Genomic DNA, 12,936 nt, shown 5'->3' with positions numbered 1-12,936 from the left:
AAAAATTCCTTTACACAAATTTACAAAGTTGTTTGACACGCTAGTATAAGTAGAAGTCACCAATGAAAATGAAACATTTTCCATGAGAAATGGAAGGGCAGCATTATAAAGGTTAATGCAAACTTTATACATACCCTTGGTAAAGGAGCTAGGCCCTATGGAAGGCTCACACTTGAGGATGGGACCAAGATGATCAGATTATCTCAAGGGAACATGTTGGCCTTCTTTTGACACCACCAAATTTAAACTTTTCACATCGAAATGACAAGTGTTATCATGCATCAAACACCTATATTGAGTTGATTCTAGTTGCAAAATGATAGCCTACAAGTTATTAGAATAATATCTTAATTATTTATTATTAATGGTCAGTAATGTAGTTTATTGTAAATATTAGATAGTTTCTAATTTTCTTTAGTTTAGAATATCGTTTTGTAATTCTTTAAATGATCTTTCATTTAATTCATTCAGATTTTTACCAAAACATGGTATCAAAGCCAAAAAGAAAAAAAAAATCGTTTTTTCTAAAAATTTTGAAAGGAATTTTTAAGTTTTCTAGAAAACATTTCTTTCTGGGCGGAAAAATTTTCTTTGTTTTTTTACTGCTCGTGGTTTTCCCGCGCCATGAACTACGGCACAATTCTCTGTGTTTTTTACACGATTGCTTCTGTGTCTGCCACGACTGGATTCGTTTATGAAAAATTTGTGGATTTTGCAGGGTTTTTTGCTCGATTTCTGTTTCACAATGGGATTTTCTCCTCTGCAACTGCGCGTGACCTCCCACATTCGTGTTTCAATCTGCATTCTTTCTTGGGTGTTTTCAGTCTTTCAACCCGCACATTGGACATTTTAGGCATCGTTTTCTGAGTTTAGCGCCGTTTTTTTCTTGCACAGGTTTTACTATTTCGACGGGAATTTTTTTTTGAGTTTTTCATGGCTTCCCTTTTGCACATATTTTCCAACGGCTAAGGTTTTTTAACCCATTTTTTTGGGTTTTGACCTGCAGACTCAGCTTTCCCACCTGGGTTTTGGGTTTCAGATTTTTTGGGTTCCTTTTGTTTCTGAGGCTAGGGTTTTGCTGAAAACCCTCTGTTTTTAGACAAAAAAAATTTTAAGACCAGACTCTTCGTGGGTTTTTCCCATATTTTTCTAGGTCTTCATCGGAATTTTATGGGTCTGCCAAAAAAATTTACCTTGGGATTTGTGCCAAACGTACTTCGTATTTTTCAAAGTTTGTACCTTAATCTGCCTATGTTTTTGCATTGGGATTTGTGCCTCGAGTATAATCAGTTTTTCGCCTATTCAAAATTTCTCGTTTTTCATGCCTCGGAAAGCATGCAAGATGGCGTCATTAACCAACAACATGTTGGAAGGCAGTCAAAGATTCAACAACAAAAATTACAACACATGAAAGCAGTGGATGATGACCATCTTCGAATATCGTCGCCTAGATGATCTCGTTTTGGGTAAAGAGACTCGTCCTACCACAGCTGGACAAGATCAGGATAAGTTTGATGAGCGCAACCGGGAAGAGGTCATGCTTATCAAACTTTCAGTTACTGATGATTAGCTGCCACAAGTGCCATCCGGCAAGACAACTGCAAAAATTTGGACCATTTTGAAGGATCTCCATGAGACATTAGTTAAGAGCCGTGCATTCTTCCTAAAGAACCAACTAATTTTCTATCATGATGGATGAGTGTATGTCCTTACAGGAGCATCTAACAAAGATTAAGGACATTCAAGATCAACTGGAAGCACTTGGTCGGAAAATGGAGGAAGAGGATATGGTAGTTATAACCCTAAAGAGTCTACCTAAATCCTATGAGCACTTCATAGAAACTCTCTAGATTACTTCAACGAATGTTGACCTGAAATTTCCAAGTTTGGTAGCAGTGCCACTTCATCCTCCACCGAGCAAGCCTTCACAACCAAATCCTTTCACAAGGATAAAGGCAAATCTTAGTCTTCTCCACAAAAAGGCCCCAGTCAATCTCTGGATAGCTCGAAGAAGAAGAAAGTGCAGTGTAACTACTATCACAAATATGGCCACTTGATAAAGGAGTGTCGGAATCGATTGGCTTCCGAACAACAGAAGCAGGGAGGGTCTCAGCCTAAGGCCAGTGTCGCAAAGCACTCAGAGCAAAAAGAATCTACATTTTACGATTTCATGACAAAGTGTCCTGCATATCATGTGAAATCTTCTGCTTGGTAACATAGACTCCAATGCTTCTCAACATTTCACTCATCGACATGATTGGTTCATAGACTTCTCACCTTTCACCGATTCAGTCATTTTTGGAGGAAGTGAAGAGTATATTGTTGTTGGCAAGGGCAACGTTCAAATTCAATCTGGTGGGAGGATTCCTCAATGTATACTACGTTCTTGGTATGGAACTAAACCTTCTCTCAGTGAGCCAGATTATGCAGCATTCTCCTCAGCTTGATGTGGTATTCAGTTCACAAAAGTGTTCGATTTTTTATCGTGCGACTCGCACTACTATGGCTGTTGGCATCGAGAATCATGGTCTATACAAACTTGTGGATATGGATGATTCTCTCGAGCATGCCTTTGCAACTAAATCATCTTCTATCAACAATCTCGAGCATCAGTGGTATGGTCACCTGAAAATCCATTACCTTGCTCAGCTTGTTCGAGAGGATCTAATTCTTGGCTTACTTGAGATTCAAACTCAGAATCACCACATTTATGGAGCTTGTCAAGTTGGGAAGCAGCACAGGGCACCATTCAAGGATGGTGACTCATGGCGAGCCTCAAAGTTATTGCAGTTGGTTCACCCTGATGTATGTGATCCAATGAATACACTTTCTATTACTAGGTCCAAATATTTCTTGCTCTTTGTTGATGATTTCAAATGTAAAATGTGGGTGTACTTTCTTAGACAAAAATCAGATGTGTTTAATGTATTTCAGAAGTTTAAGGCCTTAGTAGAGAAAGAGTTTGGCTGTAGCATAGCCACTCTTAGGTCAAATAATGGGGGGAGTTTTGTTATACCACTTTCTCCAACTTCTGTGATACACACGGCATCAAACGCCAATTAACCACACTTTACACTCCTCAGTAGAACGGCGTTGTTGAACGTCATAACCGCACTATAACTGGAATGGCTAGGTCAATGTTGGAACACAGGAATGTTCCCAAGAAATACTGGGCAAAAGCAATTTACATTGCAATCTATCTCCTGAATCGATCTCCCACACAGGTTGTTAAGGCAAAGACTCCTGAGTAAGCCTAGACTGCTCGCAAACCTAGGATTAGTCATCTGGAAGTTGTTGGCTTTTTAGCATATGTTTGGATTCCAGATGTTAAGCACTCCAAGTTGGATTCCAAAAGTCAAAAACTTATGCTCAAAGGGTACAATGACAACCACATGGCTTACAGGCTGATTGATGTAGACACTGATCATCTTATCTTCAATCGTGATGTTGTCTTTGATGAAGAACAAAGACCTTTTCAGCTTTCCTCATTTGAGCAAAATTCTGAGGATTAGCCTTTGAAGGCTACTGATTTGGGTGTTTGTCTTCCATTTGGTTCACCTAATGGGAGGGATGATGCAAACTCTAAATTTGATGATGCACTACCTGAATTTCCTCTGGATGGTGCTAATCTGCCACCTATTTCAGATCCTGTTCCAGCTCCAATTCCAATCATTCCTCCTGCATTTGATGTTGGTTCTTCTACTCTCCAACCTAAATGGTGGGCTAAGACCATAAGTGATCTTCGACCTGATGAGCTCATCAAGTGTAGATCTTCCAGAAATAAGAGCAAGCAGCAAAATACAATCAACTTTGCTCTCATGGCCAACATTCATAGTATTTTTGAGCCTCAGACATATTCAAATTCTGAAGCCAAAGGAATTCTTGAGTGGGAAAAGGCTATGGAAGCTGAACACCATAGTCTTCTGAAGAATAACACTTGGGTCCTCTTTGATTTTCCACCAGGGAAGAAGCCCATTAGCTGCAAATGGGTGTATAAAGTTACGTACAAAGCTGATGGAACCTTTGACAATTACAAAGTTGGTCTCATTGCTACAGGGTTCTCATACAAAGCATTGACTATGAGGAGACTTTTGCTCCTACGGCCAAGATGAGTACCATTCGACTTGTCCTTGCCTTAGCAACTCAGTTTGGTTGGAAAGTCCATCAGATGGATGTTAAGAGTGCATTCCTCAACGGTGAGTTGCAAGAAGAGGTCTACATGACGCAGCCTCCAGGGTTTAAGGTTGCTGGAAAAGAACACCCGGTGTACAGACTGGTGAAAGCACTCTATGGCATGAAACAGGCTCCTCGGGCTTGGTACATCAAAATTGAAAAGTACCTCATAGATAATGGCTTTCAGAGGTGTCCATCTAATTCTAATCTATATGTCAAAAACACTGGGTGATGATCCTTATTCTTGTTGTCTATGTTGATGACCTCATTATCACTGGTAGTTTAGCACTTTTGAATTTTGATCGATCAAATCAAACAAAGTTTGTGCCAATCCTTTGACATGACAGACTTGGGACTTCTGCACTATTGCTTAGGTGTTGAAGTTTGGCAGACTTAAGGTAGTATCTTCATCTCTCAGTCAAAGTATACCCGCAATTTGCTAGACAAGTTTCAAATGCAAGACTGCAAACCTGCATCCACACCTATGGAGGAAGGGTTGACGCTAACAGCCAAATCAGATTAACCTATGGTGAATGAATCAGCATGCAAGCAACTGGTGGGCAGCCTCATCTACCTTATTGCTACTAGGCCTGATCTCAGTTTTGCGGTGAGCTACATTTCACACTTCATGACAGCCCCCAAGGCTGATCATTGGGTAGCAACAAAGCATGTGTTGCGTTATGTGAAGGGCACTTCTAATTTTGGTCTTCTGTATAGCAGAAGTCACGATCCTAGACTCATTGGTTTTAAAGACTCGGGTTGGGCAAGTTTCGTTGATGACAGAAAATCAACTTCTGGGTACGTTTTCAGTTTGGAATCTGGTGCAATCACATGGACTAGCAAGAAGCAGCAAGCAGTGGCTCTTTCCTCGATAGAAGTAGAGTATCGAGGAACAGTTAAGGCAGCTTGTGAGGCAATTTGGCTTCGAATGATGCTTTCAGACATGCAGATCCTACTCTCCTTTTTAGTGACAATCAAAGAGTGCTCAAACTAGCCAAGAATCCGGTCTTCCACAAAAGAACCAAGCATGTTGAACTTCATTGTCACTTCATTCGAAGCTGGTTGATGACGGATCAATTCAGTGGCTGCATGTTCCGATGATGGATCAAACAGTAAATATCCTCACCAAGTCTCTGAGCCCGAACAAGTTTGTAAAATTTAGGGGGCAACTTGGTGTAGTTGATAGATTGACCATTAAGGGAGGGTATTAGAATAATATCTTAATTATTTATTATTAATGGTCAATGATGTAATTTATTGTAAATATTAGATAGTTTCTAATTTTCTTTAGTTTACGATTGTTTCTATATAGAAACATCGTTTTGTAATTCTTTAAATGATCTTTCGATCATTTCTTTAATTCGATCAGATTTTTACCAAAACACATGTTTTATAAGTTTTTCATTATCTTCATCCATCTCTAGAGTTTCATGGTTGATTGTTTTCATGTTAAAAAATATGCCTGCTTGAAGAAGGGTCCTTCATTTCAATCAAAGTCTTGGGAGCAGCCACCCAATGCGGCAAATTATGGAAACAATTAAAATTGGAATCTATAAGAGCTGGTATAAAATAATTTTGTGGAAATGTTTGTGGTAGTATTTCACCCAATATGGCAAGTTTTCAGATCAAGAAGCCTTTTGGTCTATGAGATATTAAAAGTTCAAGTTTTCACTGGATAATTTATGGAAACAATTAAAAGAAGAGTTCTGCAATAGCTGAAGTGAAATGGTTTTATGAGAAGTTTTATGGATTCGTTATAAACCATGTGGTCAGTTTCCAGGTCAAAATATGTTCTGGAAAAGAAGATACTAAAAATTCAATTTTCGCCAGCATAGTTGTGGAAACAATTAAATTAAAAGTTTTAATAAGGTTGGAACAAAATGGCTTAATGGGTTTCGTTCATAATGGTATTGTTGATGTGGCATGTTTTCAGTGAAAATCTAGAGCCAAACAAAATCTACCTCAATTTCCTCCATCATGTTCACAAATTGATGAATGCATATAGACCCTGCTCACTTTTCAAGGATGTCAGACTTCTTCTTCAGTCCAGGTGTGATCTATTTCCATAGCTGCAGAAATCTTTTGTAGAGAATTTGCTGAAGTGCCTCCCAACGCTGAAGCGAATTCATATATCCTCAGTCTCAAAAGCCATACAGAAGAGGAAATTGCCCATCAAATGTCACACCTGTACAAAAAGAGCATGTGGTATGTTCTGTATTTTAAGGCTTGTGAAAGGATTTGCTCAATATACAATACTGGTCCGAGATTGCAGACAATTGTAATAATTCTGGTTCTGCCACAATTTTATATACAAGTTTGAAAGACATACATACAATATCTGTAGCAAACTTAACGTCAGAATTGAATCTATTAAAGCCAGTCCAGAATTGAACATTTGTGTCATTTGTGGAAAATATTGTTATTTTGCTATTTTCCTATTTAGGGACATTTCACTTATGGATGAATTTTGTGAATACAGGGGCCACAGAACTCATACCTTACTCATCCTTATCAAGACACATGAATTGCAACCTCTTTGATGTGTTAAATCTCTGGTTTGGGATACAGTTCTCAAATTAGCTACACATAGAGATGATAATGGATGGAATGCATACCCTCCCAAGGCCTATGTATTATTGTGAGTTTACTTTTGTTTATAATGTCTATTGAGATTCCTGTGTTGGATGAGGTTCTCTTTATAGGAAGGTGTCTATTAGATTTCACATCCACTGACAGAAAATTTTCAGTCCCTTCTCAAGTGTAATGAATTGGGTTGTGATCCATGAGCAAGAGAAGTAATAGAGAAAATCCACCGTAATTAATCACAGAACACAAGGAACCAAACATCGTAACTGAAAGAAAGGAGGAAATTCATTTCCTTATAAACCAGAAAAATACATGATAATTATAAAACATAAATAAAATGTTTCTCTGATTGTTACAGGAAAGAAAACCGACTATACTTAAAACTCTTACATTCTGCTAAAGCCCTTGGATCTCCTCCCAGAGGGTAGAATTCAATCCCAGAGGTAGTTACAAATGAACGAAAATTAGCATGTGTTGCCAGTCGAACATGGTGTCCGTACTCCTACAATACAGATCAATTTGAATGTCAAAATACTTACTGTTCAAATCAGTTATGACTTTAATAAGTGCCCATTTTTTGTAATCATGGAAGCAGAGAACCAAAAGTAACTATTGCATGCATAATATTATTGTCTATTTAAACAAAATATGCATATTGACTCCATAAAAGAAAAACCACAAAAATTCTAATTATCTATCACATTTGAAACCCAAAACAAACTCACAACTTCAATAATAATCAGGATATTTATCACACATGTTAATACTGAGCTATACACCATGTGTACAGCTAAGAAAAAAAGATTGAGACATTTGAAAGTAGCATCACCATAGCATTAAATACAGTTCAAACTAAAATTTCTTACATCCATCGGAATCATAGTTAGCAGCCTAGCACCATCTTAGCTTTTTAGGGCCCTTGGTATGATCATGGGCAACTGGTTGAACTTGCACATAATTCAGCAAGTCAACACTTTCTTATCAAATACAATTAACTGTCAGAATTTTTCTCTGTGTAGCATTTATTGGTAAAATTAAAATCGGAGATCTTTATTTATATGTCTGACCCTTGCTCATGACCTCAAAGTATATTCCTCCAAAACTTCCCCTTTAATTATATGCTCTCTGTTCTGAAACCAGCCTGCCTCAGTGCCATCAATCAAGCTTTGTGTCATGATATGCCATTTAAAATTTGCTGGCATCAACATTGTAGACCTTTGAAATAAATAACATTTTGTTTAAGCCATCATTTTTATGTTAATCCTTGTTGGCATTAGTTAGTAATGTAATGACTTGAGGTTCAGATTTTGGCAGTTCTGTTAACTAGTATCCTTAAGTCCTATCATTCAAGTAACAAGTCTTATGTCAGGGTAGAAGCATTGTATACCAGGTCCCCTCCATATCAAGCAAAATTTATCAAACACTACAAATACAAGATTTAATTATTCTATATTCTGTGTCGTACAATTACTTCAGTTATTGCAATTGATGTTCTCTAGTAGTGTAGAATTTATTAAAGAGTACTATAGAAATTTACTCATGGGAGCCAGATAGGCAAGTTTCATGGTGAGTTTTCACAGAGGCAGCAAGTACTCACCAAGTTTTGGTGAATTTGATGCAGAAACTCTCGGGAACATGGAATGGGCATGCCACCACAGTTTTGAGGCATTTTTTACACTTTGTTTTTGCTATTTAACTCCACACACCATAGTTAATTCTCACCCAGAAAAAAAATATCCTTGAGAGCAAGTTGAAAGGATTTTCAGTGGATTTGAAGGACAGATTTGACAAATTTCTGTTAGATTTTTTTTTTTTATCCTTTTTTTCCAAGGAGGTAATTTATGTGTAGCATGTTAATTCAATTTTTTCAAGCATGTAAATTACAATCTACTTGCAATGAGTTCAAATTTTTTTTAAATTATTGCTGTTTTGTACTGTTTTGTACTGTTTTTTCAATGAAATCAGTGTTTTTCTCCTTAAATGAAGGTTTGACACTTTCAATTCGAAAAAGTGGTTTTTTGAAGATATTAATTAATGGCATGCCGCATTGATATGCAATTGGTGTTTTTTTGGTATTTAAGCATGCTCTAGGTTGAATACGATGGCATTAGGCTCAGCATCATTTCCTGGAAGTTATCCCACTAGAAGCAAAGAACCCACTTGCAATTATGCCAATTTGCATCATATGGGCAAATAAACTTAATGGAAGCATGAATTGCCTCCAATATCACATTGCAGCCATTCCTAATCGTGACACCAAGGCATGTCCAAATGCTAAAGAAGAGAAAAAATTAAATGCAAGGATGACAAGAAACTAGAAAGGGCAAGGACACAAGCAACCACAGTAGATACCAGCAATCCTAACATGCAAGTAGGAATAGAAGAAGAGATGGCAGACATTGTGAGTTCTTGTCGTGGTTCACATAAACAAAGCACATCCACCTCATCCAATTTGAGCAAAGAATATAAACATAAGGCTTTTTAATACCTAGAAACGTACCTAGAGCACAACATTTGTTACAAAGTATAGCACAGGACAAGGAGATGACCAGGAAGCTGTAATGTCCCTACCTGATCTATTTCAATATAATAAAATTGATTGATATTCTTCAATTAGTTATTATCAAGTGCTTATATATTTTCCTCATTAGATGATTAATTTCATTATTCATAGTTCTTAATATAGATATCAGACCTTGCTACTACTTCAGTTTTAAGGGAGAAGGGTTTACGTATGTTACCAAAGCGCTTAGAGACCAACTACAATAGGTTCCCTTAAAATTTTGCAGATCCAAGCCCTTACCTATCTTGGGTCTATACCCTCAAGGCTTATGGGTCGCTGATCCCCACCCTATCTTGGGACTTACCTATTGCTTGGATTTAGACTGCCCCTCTTTGGAACATCTCATTCCCATCTTCTTAAATACAAACAGTAATAACATGATTTAGACTATAAGTATAAATATTTCTTATGTATTATGAATATATATATGAAATTGCGTATGACTGTCATACATATTGCAGTCCATATTAATATTACTATCAATTCCGCATAAGAACATTATTGGGCTTCATATATTAAGCATACTTATTAAACACATCCCATGCATACCACCAAGAACAAGGATGTTACTGCCTGTAACTTAATAACAGTTTTGATCTGATCTGATCCATGGTGATGTTCTTACTAGATGCTTTTGATTCCTTTCCTTTATATCTCTCAATGTGAGGGAGAGGTCACACCTCTTCATCATGTATGCCCTTTGGCAAGAGACACACCCTTTCACCATTCCCTTTGATAGAGTGCAAGTCTTCATTATTTCTGCCCTTTGAAGGGACACAACCTCTCATAATCAGATCTGCACTTATTATTTAAATTAGATCTGCACTTCTCATTTCCAAATTATCCCCCCTCTCATATGAGGTTCTCTTCTCCCTTTTATATCTCATTGTTGAGGGAATCACAACTTTTCCTTTCATGTCTTTTGACTTTTCATTAACTTAATTAATTTTTAATTAATCATATTTAATTATATTATTTTATATTTTAATTTAATTTTAAATATTTTAATTTTATTATTATCATTTATTATTAAATTTTATTTCAAAGTGGGGACATTACAGAAGCAAATAGAGCATGTGTGAATTTCTGGTTTTACAACCACCTTACCTTCAATGTGGCAAAGAGTTCGTGTTAGGACAATTTGGTGACAACATTGACAATTGTAGGTAAAGGGTACAAGGCACCCTCTCCAAAAGACTGAAGTGGCATGTTGCTCCAGCATGTTGTTGAAGATGCAAAAATAATTCTCAATAAACAAAAGAGGTAGTGGCAAAATTTTGGATGCACTATTCTTTCAAATGAGTGGGGATGGATGGAAAGAACCACACCCTTATCATTCGTTTGGCAACTTTAAACAGTGAGATTTTATTTTATTTTTGTCAATTGATGGCTCTAACAAAATACATTCATAATCACCTTTGGATTCTCAACTTGATGAGAGATCATACCAAAGGGGCTTGTGCAAGTAAGTGTCACAAGGTTTGCAACTAATTTTAGTGCTGCAAAGCATTTCTAGGTCATTGTCATCCTTGAAGTAGATGTTTATAAATCAAGCATGGCTAAACTCATATTCCAAGATATGTGCAGAAAAGAAAATTGTAGAATGTTGTAATTTGTAACTTGCTTAGATATGTAATTTATGATGATGATTATATTTAAGGCAATCATCATAAATTTATAATAGTTATTGACTAGATATTGTATCCACATGAAATATAATTTTGTACTGTGTGTATTCAAATCTAATAAAACATGCTTCCCCAGCATTTTGTAGACTCATTGGATATATTTTGTAACATAAGTTTGCATTAAATTTGCCTTCTTAAAAAAATTTAAGCAATCTAAAAAAGGAAAGGCAATCTCACAAGAGACTTCAAGAGTTTGAAACCTATATGTACATGAACATGTTAGAGAAAAATCAAAAAGAAATCATGTATTGCACGATTCTATCTAGAAAAGTTTGGAAGTAACAAAATAAGGTGACAGAATATTCGATCAATTTCCCTAATTTCTTGCCAACCATTACAATGTATTGTAACTCCTTCATGCAAAGTGTGACCATAAATTACAACAATCTTACAATAGTAAGAGGAAAGGTGTCATCATGAAGTAGAAGAAAGATCTGATGATTCACATCTTTCTAGAAGGAATTAATATCATCAATCCAAACAAAGGTGGGAAAAGGAGACAACTTGATGAGGGAGTAGACCAAACTATTTGAAAGTCTATCCAAATATTAGAGCAACAATTAAAGAAGACAGCATCTACAAGAGGCAGCTTGCTCTAAAAGATTGAGGATAGGCGTATGGGAAATTAGTATTACTGAACATAGAAGCCAAACAATGTAATGCCTCGAGAGCTTAGTCTTAGTTATTTTGTTTTATGGATCTAGTCCTATTAACCATTTTATTTTATTCTTTTACTATCAAGGTGTTCTCCATATGATTTCCTATTACCATCCGGATTTTAAGTGTATATTGCATGATGCAAGAGATACTCCCCGTTTTTATGTAATGTCCCCTTTATAAGCATAATTGGTTTGTGAACAATTGGTCTATTTCCCAAGTATTTTCGTAAGGTAATTGGTGAACAAAGGAAAACTCCAAAGTTCTTGGAGGGCACAAGATTAGTCAAGCAATGTTGTTGTTCATGGAAGTGGGTTCAAATGATCTTGTTGAGCCTTATATTGCTTTCAAAATGCAATTCCAACCTTTTGGGAGCTCTCCAAACTTCTTGGAGAAGCATGTTATGTTTAGACAATCATCAAGTTGCTTTGGTTCATTATCCTAAGTCCTCATTGACATATTGGTATAATCAAATTTTCATATTTGTGCCATTTTGATGCTTTATGTAACTTGGGTGATTAATTTAATTAATTAATTATTATTTAAGTTGTCCTTAAAAAGGAATATTAAAAAGGCAACTAAGGTATAATTATTTATTTAAAAGTGTTTTGAGTTGTGCCTACAAAGGGACACCTAGGCACAAGGGGGTCTTTTGCACATAATGAATTATTTATTTTGAAAAAAGAGTTTGCAAAGGAAAAAGGGAGATCATCATTTTATTATTATTATTTTCCCTCCAAAATATTATAAAAGGAGGTTGAAAGCTAATTGTTGAGATTAGACATGATTTGATATTGAATTGCTGCAAAGAGAACCTGTGTTCTTCTCCCATTTTGTTGAGGATGAAAATCCTCTTGAAAACACTAGTTTCAAGGACAAAAACCTCCTAGCAGGTTTGATAGTTTCATCCAAAAGTTACATCTACACCTACAAGTGGAGTATTTTTCCAAGCTTATCATCAAGATGAAGATTTTTGTAGTATTTTGAGTTGCTAAGAGTTTGATATTGATCATCTAGTGATTTTCTGAAGTTTGGAAGTGTGGAAGAGCAATTTTAGGAGAACTCCAAGCTAGTTGTATTGTTGTTTCAGATTTAGAAGTCTAAGTTCAGTTATTTTGCTATTTTAGTTTTAGCAATTTGCCATCTTTAGCTATAGTCCTCTTTTCAGCTTAAGTATGTAATTTGGGAACTTCCATTTTTTAGGCAATTTGACTCATGCAAGATAAGGCACACTTCCAGTTCCTCATCTTCATGAGTGATTGAGCAAGT

The 12,936-nt window shown here is 36.3% G+C and overlaps 1 protein-coding gene across 6 annotated transcripts in view; it reads right to left on the bottom strand.

Annotated features, from left to right (window-relative positions):
- The window catches only part of LOC131035868 (sterol 3-beta-glucosyltransferase UGT80B1), a 182,506-nt gene that overhangs the window by 98,455 nt on the left and 71,115 nt on the right, over positions 1-12,936 (bottom strand). For all 6 annotated transcript variants that reach the window (XM_057967618.2, XM_057967620.2, XM_057967621.2 and 3 more), the window contains one exon: positions 7,150-7,261. In XM_057967618.2, the coding sequence (XP_057823601.1) occupies positions 7,150-7,261 (112 nt within the window). The remainder of the gene's footprint in view (positions 1-7,149; positions 7,262-12,936) is intronic.

Source organism: Cryptomeria japonica, chromosome 8 (assembly GCF_030272615.1).
Source record: "Cryptomeria japonica chromosome 8, Sugi_1.0, whole genome shotgun sequence".
Taxonomy (NCBI): Eukaryota; Viridiplantae; Streptophyta; class Pinopsida; order Cupressales; family Cupressaceae; genus Cryptomeria; species Cryptomeria japonica.
The sequence above is the reverse complement of the archived record's forward strand: the minus strand, read 5'-3'. Positions and strand labels throughout refer to the sequence as shown.